This window comes from Molothrus ater, chromosome 1 (assembly GCF_012460135.2).
Source record: "Molothrus ater isolate BHLD 08-10-18 breed brown headed cowbird chromosome 1, BPBGC_Mater_1.1, whole genome shotgun sequence".
Lineage (NCBI taxonomy): Eukaryota > Metazoa > Chordata > Aves > Passeriformes > Icteridae > Molothrus > Molothrus ater.
In genome coordinates this window covers 21347405-21356139 of record NC_050478.2, presented here as the reverse complement: position 1 = coordinate 21356139, position 8735 = coordinate 21347405, and the positions used below count along the sequence as shown (strand labels likewise).

Sequence of the window (8735 nt, the reverse complement as noted above, 5' to 3'; positions counted from 1 at the left end):
TGTCTTTTTCTAATTGCATTAATTTTTTTTCATGAACTTGGAGTCTCACATCAATCATGTAAAACTTGACACATACCAGCTTCTTTTTGTAAGGATGCAACACCAGCACTCAAAATATATTACATAATACAGTTTTAATGAGTTGTATTAGTTATAACAAAGGTTGTGATATAAGTCTTTACAAATCAGTATATCAAGATATGATGAAAAAGGAAGAAATGTTTGCCTTATATGTGGTTTTCACATAAAATGTGTTCTTTGCTCTTGTCTAACTTTAACCAGGGCAGGTGATTTATCCAAAAAATGGTGTTGTCCAATAGCAGTGGTAGCCTGATTTCAGAAGCTTCTTCAAATTTGACCATGTATGCCTTGTAGTATTGAGCTTTACCAATACACACCATGGTAAATGCACATTGCTGGTTGTGAATGATCTCTAGCTCTAGGTGCAGGACTGCTGGACACTACACAGGGAATCTCTACACTGGCCAGCAACAGCAACAGTGGAGCGAGCAGACAAGTCAGGTACACATCTGGTACTGAAATAATTGCCTCGTAGAAATTAAACAGGAGTAACCACTACCATGCACAGACATGAGCTGGCACTTAGTCATAAGGTAGAAGCATTACCCATCTGGTGAGATAATACACGAGCAGCTGGCAGCACCATGTCCCCTTGTAAACCCTGGACGAGTTTGCCTGGCGATCCTCTCAGCAGCCTGGGCTCGCTCGGCGTTTGTTTTGAATTGAACGGCTCAAAGCAGAAGGAGGAACACGTTCTGTTTGAGAAAAGCTTCACTCATTCAAAGGAAATTTTTAGGGCAATGTGTAAAATCCCTATCAGACTTTTGCTGAGTAGCCAGCACTGGAGAGCTTTTTTGTCAGAGTGGCAGACACTTTGGAAATTTTAGTGCAGATAAATCCAAGTTTGTACCCTTATTACGTTAGACAAGGTTGCTTGTGACAGAGTATATGCAATAGTAATGCTAGGGGTAGCCTCTGTTACTCTTTAATGATTTACAGAAATGTTACCTTGATTTTGCCAAAAGTTAAAAATAAGTACAAACTGTGCTAAAGAAATTGAATAATCTTGCTGAAATTTGGGTTTAGAATGAAATCTGCAAGTTTTAACCTGAGAGAAACAGCCTCCCAAAACCAAAGCAAATAAATCCATTTTCTGAATTAAAAAAAAATCTGTGGACATTACTGCTATGACTGATTTTAAAGCATTTTTCTAACTATGTATCTCTGTTTAGTTTATTCTCCAAGCCATTAATCCTCTATATGGATTAAGCTTCTTTGAGACTTTATATATCTATATCTATATGAATGAGAAAAATAGGTTTTAATACACACTTTTTTTTTGCATGTAAATATCTGCTTCTTTCTTTGCATATGTGTTATCATTTTTGGTAAAATGCTTCTCTGTGTCCATCTCGTAGGCACACCTTACCACAGACTGGTACTAGCTTCCATGGAAAAAGTCTGTGTGACAGCATTTCCTCATGTGTCAGATCTCCCACTCTTCCTTTGTTGGAAAAATCCCACTGACTTCAGTGAGACAAGACACCTAAGACAATAAAGGTTGTCTGTATTCCTATGAAATTCTAGTGGAACATCTGCAGTATATTAATCTGTAACTACTTTATTAAAATAGAACCCAGGTACAGACTAAGTGCTGAAAGACTAATGAAGACTAATTGCTGCAAAGAAAACACTCTGCCTCTTAGTCTGATGGTATGGATGCCAGGCTTTCTAAATATTTACACAACTAACCATCAACAATGGGCCTCTAATAATTGTCTAAATATATATTTACATGTATACAAATTAAAAGCCAAATCCCTTTTCCACTAATAGCAGTGAGAGTTTTGCGATTTGCTTTGGTGGAATCGGGGACATGGTCCGATAGAATAGTTTGTCAACTGTTATATTCTTCAGGGGAAAATAGTGTTTCTTCTATCATTTTGTTTTAGAGGACAGCTAAGGGAAAGACAAAATTTAAATAACTCCACTGGATTGATCTTTATATTAAAAGTCTAATGTAAACCTACAAAACAGAAACATTGAGTTAAGGCTTAAAGCTGATTAGTTTCTAGTTTTAAGTGGAAGGGTAAGAAAAGTACAAGGCAAACAATTTCTTTGCAGAGAGAAAGTATATTTTGATTACCTCTTCCTTTTATTGTAAAATCATTCCTCACCACACTATGAGTGGACTCCAAGCATCATTGTTAGCAGGTAAGTCACAAGAACCAAAGCTGAAGTATGGATAAAGCAGCAAGATCATAACACATCAAAGTATCATATACACTGAAGAAATAACTCAGTGTCCTTAGGTGGGCTTTCCTTCCCTATAAAAATCTGATCTAGGCAGAACTTCATTCACATGGACACGTAACAATGAGGAAGTATTTGCTTTGGCGGAAGTGGATCGCACATCTGCTTAACTTGGTTTGTGGTTTTTTAACATAAGGTTTCTCTGTGTTGCACAGATGTGAATCAGGTAGCATTCAACATTTCCCCCCACTGCTGAGGTGTTCAGTGGTCACTCTCTGCTGGGGTGCTTGTTTCATTGACTTTTGCCACGCAATCCATCGCTTAGAAGGGCAGGCTTCGTTTCTCGACTGGTTTGGTGGGTCTTTTTACTCATTATCAGTCAGCATAAATAATAAATCCAGAAAATGTGCTGTATTTGTTGTTGTTTCCTCCATGTGCTTTTCCTCCATCTAATTTGATGTACACTTCATCTCCTGGCTCCAGGTGAAGAACCACGCTGTTACTGGCGTAGTCGTAGTTCTGATCAGCATCCTGAGCGATCGCACTAGCTCGAACCTACATAAAATACAGAACCACTGGTTAAGAAAACTCAGGCAATTTTTCCTGCCTGCTGAAATTAAAGCATATCCTCAAAGTTTTATTCAACATGCATGAGTTGCCACTTTAAATATCTGGCAATGTATATTGTAGTTCATTCCTATGGCTAATGCTTATTTTCTCCTGCTGTACTTCTGAAACTAAAGCAATAATATTCTCCTTTCTCTGTCAACTGATGAATACACAACTGTCTGATCTTCTGTCGATGTCTGGAGCCTTTTTATAAATATGTGTAAGAATAGCTGGAGTTGGGAGAACTGAATCTGATTGTGTGACAGTTTTACATTTGGTGTAACTTTTGTATCAGTGATTGACAATGTTGAGGATCCACAGGGAGGCCCACAGGGAGTCCCCAAGATGGACTTTTTCCAGAGGCAGTTTATTGTCATACTAAGGAATAGGATCATGCTGCAAAAAAGAATATAAGAAGTACACCCCCCACACACCCATGCACACAAGCAGTCTGGGTTTGGAAAAACTGCTATTACCACAGTTCAGTAAGCAAACATTTAATTTCACTGTATTTTAAGAGATGCACTTTTGAAAAATCACAGGCAAGTCATTATTTGCTGTAAGAGTTTTTGAAATTTACAAGTCATTGAGGGCTTTTCATTTGCAACTTCCCCTTAAACATACTTTTTTTCCCATTTCTCCCTTGGTATTCCACTACTGATTAAATTTGACATTTCTTGCAAACTGGAAATAATCTGTAATTTCAAGATATATGTTGGTTTCCAGCAATGAACAGCCTGTGCCATTGTAAGTCTCCAAATCATTTATATATAATTTGACTCTGTTTGGTAAAATATTTAAACATGGTCGTATGTGATTTATTTCAGTGTAACACGTCATCTGCTTGTTGCTTGTCTTTGTTCTAGCGTAGTTACAGAGCAGTAAATGATTTAGTGGCATTGCAAATCTGAACTAAGTAATAATGCATGACTTGGCGTACTATATGTGGGATTTTTTCTGCTCTGAACTGAAAAAAATAGGCTATAAGTCACAATTTTCCATGGATTCCTTTCAAAGTTTACATGATAAATTTCCCAATTAAATTTTCATGTGATATGATTTCACATTAATATTGAAATGTTAAAAAGGAGGGGGTTCTTTACCATGCAGGATCTTATGGCATTATGCAGCTTAAAAATCACAGTAGGTGGAAATTCTTTATGCATCCTGTAAGAACAGTGAGAAAGGCTGCAAAGGCTTGCAAAGCTGTGACAGGCTGCAAATTTAAACCGATATGTGGCATGATGATAAACCCCGACTATTTCAGGACTTCTTGGTCCTGACTTGCCTGGTATTGTTTACAGCGGTGATCTCTTTTGCTAGTTTTCTAAGCAATAATTATTCTAAGTGCTGGATGTTTCCTTTGGAATAGTGACTGGCAGGGCAGAGTTGAAGGCTCTGGGCCATTAACCCTGGGAAGATCTTCCAGAGAAAGTGATGGACTGAGGTGGTTGCCAGCAGTGGAATTGGAAAGGGCAGGTGGGGAGGAGTGAAAAGGCCACAGACAAGGTAGAAAAACTTTCACAGAGAACTAGGATCTTGCATAATGATGGGAAGAATGGTTTAAAGGACTTTTCAAATTCGCATTTACTTCCTAATGAAATGCTGCTTTGTGGATTTGTATAAAATCTTGTGGATGGTAAGAGAGAATTTGAATTACATCAGTGACAATCCTAAGGAAGTCAGCAGTTAGCATGTGGACACTGGCTACAACAGCAATGGATAGTTCATTTTTAAGAGTCTACATAATACATACTGGCTGGAAAAAAGAAAAAGATTCTGGATATTGAAAGTCTAGAAACCAAAATGTAGATGTTATTGCCCTGTGTGTAGCAGCAAAGGTCCTGTATGCTATTTTTAGTGGGTTTACCTTCTTGCTTGGTTAGCCAGAACAATTTCTTTTTAAAGCCTAGGAGAACAGTCTCAAATAAGTTCTCCTCAAATGAATGGAGTGTACTGCTGCAAGAGGGTAAATGCATCTCAAAATTAAAGCGTTATGAGACAATACATTTCACAAGTTCCATGTAAGTTCTTTCATGAAGCTACGCTCTCAGCCTGCGCACACATCCCTAAGCTGTGCCACCTCAGCACTTCCCTGTTCAGGCTTGATAACCATTAAAGCAGACAATGTGGTCACATTGGGGACCATTGGTTTCACATATGTATTGCTTAGGAACTCTTTTTTTTTCCTGTAAGTCAAACAGTTTTCAATGTTTCCGGTTTTTTCATTGTTAGAGAACACGGGATTTATAATGTTGCCTTTGTCACTCCACTTAACTACTTCCAAAATTTCTGAGCTTCCTTACAAATATACATAAAGTCTGTCACATCAGCATTTAGTATTTTAAGTAAAAATCCTAATCAATCATTGAGGCATTAAAACTGTGGGTCAATTTTAAACCATTGATGTGCAGGTATTTCCCTAAATATCTTGTATAGTATATACAAATGTATACATAGAACCTCTCTTTAGGTGGGTTTTTTCTTTCTTCTTTGAATAACTCTGAGTTCGCCTCATGTCTGGCACTGGAAGTACCTATATTTAGAAATGGTTAGACCTCAGGTTCAATTGAATATTTGTAATTGGATGCTTCTCTAAAACTACTGCTATGTTTTTATTTTTCAGGGTTCAGGAAAGTAAACACTCTATAAATATGGATCAATTCTTTAATTGTAAGTAAAATTGTATTTCTGCAGTGAAGAATATTGCTTTTGCAGGAAGATATCAAAGTGAATATTATTAGGATGTACTTAGTTTTACTAGTCTGGTTTATCTGCTGAGACAGTATTTATGGTAGATATTTTCTAAATTAATTAATTGCCGCTGATGTCCTCATTATTCCGTTTTCACAGTCCTTCTGAGGAGCCATAAAGAAAAGGTTAAGTGGCATATCAGATTAATTTACCGGCGGCCGCGGCTCCCGTGTGCGCTGCGCACAAAGGGCCGCGCTCGGCTGGGGAGGGGACGCGCGAACGAACGGGGCCGTGCGCGGCCGCCGGGCACGGCGGGGACACGGGGGCCGCTGTCCCGTCCTGGGGACACAGCGGGGAGCCGAGCCATCCCGCAGCCGCCCCGCCGGAGGGCGAACAGCCCAGGGGGAGCGGCCGCGCTGGCTCCGGGCTCCCCGAGCGGCCAGCCCGCCCTGCGGCCCCGCTCGCCGGGACGGCTCGGGCACAGCGGGACCTGTTGAGCCGCCGGGGCGCGGGGGCCGGGGCACCGGCGGGAGCTCCGCGGAGCTCCGGGGACATGGGGACGATTGGGCACCTCGCACTGTCCCTGGGCACCCAGAGCCTTGAGGGATGGCGGTGCCTCTAAGCGCCGGAGGAATTAGTGCCAGCCTAACCGTGTCTGTTAACTACTCACGGAAAAGGCGCAAAATTGCGAAGAAGGGGTTACAAGGGGGCAATGTAACAGGCAGTGGCTACGCTTATCCTAATTAAAAGGGATGATTCCTCTGTGTTTCAGACGGCAGCATCGCAAAGCCTTTAATTATTTCCGATGCCTTCATCCTGCCCAGGGGATGCCGACAGACTCGGGTCCTGCCCGGGCCCCCTGGACGCCCGGTGTGCCTCCTGGCACGGTCCGTCAGCCGGCACCGGCCCGCCAAGGGCTCAGGTCTGCGGGCGCCGAGCTCGCTCTGTCACCAGCTCTCCTGACAGGGAGAAGAAGCCTCGCACCCGCCGGGGGCTGAGCGTGTCAAGCCCGGCGCTCCGCTGCGTGGGAGCCCCGTCCCGTGCCGTGGCTGCCTTCCTCCCACGCACCTCACCCTTTCCCGACACAGCAGCACCCTCTCCTGAGCTCACCCACCGCCCCTGGTTCCCCTTTCCTGCCGGGGGCTTTCCCCTCCCCGAGGGAGCGCCGGGCTCTTCTCGCCCCTGCGGGGGCAGCGCTGTTTGTCCGCCCGCCCCCCGCTCCCGTCTCGGCAGAGCTGCGGGCAGCGCTCCGCGCCCGGGGCGGGCCGGGGGCTGCTCTGCTCGGACAGAGGGCTGGGAGCGGCACCTGCGGCGCGGCTCTCGGAGAGGAGAGCGCGTCGAGTCCGCATTCACCCAGCAGCCCGGGCGGCCTCGGCTCTGCAGAACACCCGACCCCTCGGTAGCCTTCGGGTTCCCCGCAGGTTCCCCGCCAGCTGCGGAGAGGCGGCCGCCGGTCCCCATCGCTCCCCTGCCGCCGCCCGGGCTCGGGCTCCGCTCCCCCGGCACGCACCCGCGCCGCCTCCAGCGGCCGCCCGGCTCCCCCTCCCCGCCCGCTTCCCGCCCTTCCCGCGCCGCTCCGCCCGCTGCCCGCACAGCGTCCGCTCCCTCGGGGAACCCCCCGTCCTCCCGGGGCCCCCCTGCCCTCCTGTCCCCGGCTGCCCCCGGCGCGGCGCCCACCTGGTTGTTCTTGCAGAGGTCGGCCCACATGCTGGTGCCGTCGCCGCCCCGCATGAGCACATGGTAGGTGAAGAAGTAGATGCCGGGGATGGAGCAGGTGAACTTGCCGGTGGTGGGATCGTAGTGGTTGCCGAGGTTGGTGACCACGTCGTCGAACTTGAGCACCTCGTAGCCCTCGTGTTGCCGCTTGAGGCCGGCGTAGAAGGCGATTTTGGGGACGGTGCTGTAGGTGGCGGCGCTGATGGCCCCGGCCGCGTTCAGCCCCGGCGCCCCGGGGGGCCCCGGCAGGCCCTGCCGCCCCGGCTCGCCCTTCTCACCCGGCGGCCCCACCGGGCCGGGCGGCCCCGGCTCCCCCGGCGGGCCCCGCGGCCCCGCTTTGCCCGGCCGGCCGGCCTCCCCCTTGGGCCCCTGGATGAAGGTGGGCAGGGACTGCATGAGCCCGCGGTCGGGCGTGGCCGCCGTGCTGGGCGCCTTGGTGCCGCCGTAGGGGTCGCAGACCATGCGGCAGGTGCCGAGCATCTCGTAGTGCGCCGAGGTGCCGGCCGAGCTGACCAGCACCGGGATGAGGATGACCAGCAGCAGCACCATCACCACCCCCAGCGCGCCGGCCGCTATCAGCCGCCGCCTGCTGCCCACCAGCCGGCTCAGCGCAGGGCGATCCTCTTGTCTGCTTTTGGACAAAATCTTGATGGTTGGCGGGGTTCCTCCTCAGAGCCGAAAAAACGCCGAGCCCGCGCGAGCTCGGCTCCCCTGGGGCTCGGCCGCCCTCCCGAGGGCCGCCGGTGTCGCGGGGGATCCCGCGGGTCGCGGCGCTCCGCTGCGGCCGCTGCAGCCGCGGGGCGGGCGAGGGAGCGGAGCGGGAGAGGAAGAGGAAGAGCTGCCGCCGCGCCCCGGCCGCCCGCACTTTTATGCTCCCGCTGGCGATCGACTTTTTTTTTTTTGCAGGCTGTGCCAGTCCGAGTCAACTTTCCCTGGAACTTGCCTTTCCTCTCGCGATCGCCCCGCTCGCCTCCCCGCTCTCTCTCTCCCTCCCTCTCTCTCTCTTTTCGCAGGGATGACAGTCCTCAGCGGGGACGCGCCTCCCGGCCGGAGCCCCGGTGCCCGCCGCCCAGTGCCCGCGCCGCCGCCGGAGCCGGAGCCGGAGCCGGAGCCGAAGGGAGAGCGGGATCCCTGCCCGAGTGCCACCTGCCAGGAGAGGAGGAGGCTGACGAGCGCGCTGGAGCAATTTATAGGCACCCAAAAGCGCAGGGGAAAGGGGAGCTGCTTTGGCATCTCATTCCAGCATCTGCTCTGCTCTTCCCACTCACAGAGAGTTTGGCATTACTCTGGCAGTGTGGGAAATATATATTTTTTTTCTTTTCTCCCTCCCCCACCTCTCCCGCAAACGGATGAACAGCGAAATCGTGAGCCTCACTCACTAGCTGCATCTTGTGATGACAGCTCTTTCTGAAGCAGACCGAAAGGAAGAGACGTGCTTAGCA

General features: G+C 48.6%; 1 protein-coding gene across 1 annotated transcript; it reads right to left on the bottom strand.

The window, feature by feature from the left end:
- Positions 1-115: 115 nt before the first annotated feature.
- Positions 116-8507, bottom strand: C1QL3 (complement C1q like 3). The gene is made up of 2 exons (XM_036404246.2): positions 7255-8507; positions 116-2829 (listed from the first exon to the last, which is right to left on the bottom strand). The coding sequence occupies exons 1-2, from the start codon at positions 7840-7842 to the stop codon at positions 2650-2652; spliced, it is 768 nt and encodes a 255-aa protein (XP_036260139.1). The 5' UTR covers positions 7843-8507; the 3' UTR covers positions 116-2649.
- Positions 8508-8735: the final 228 nt, after the last annotated feature.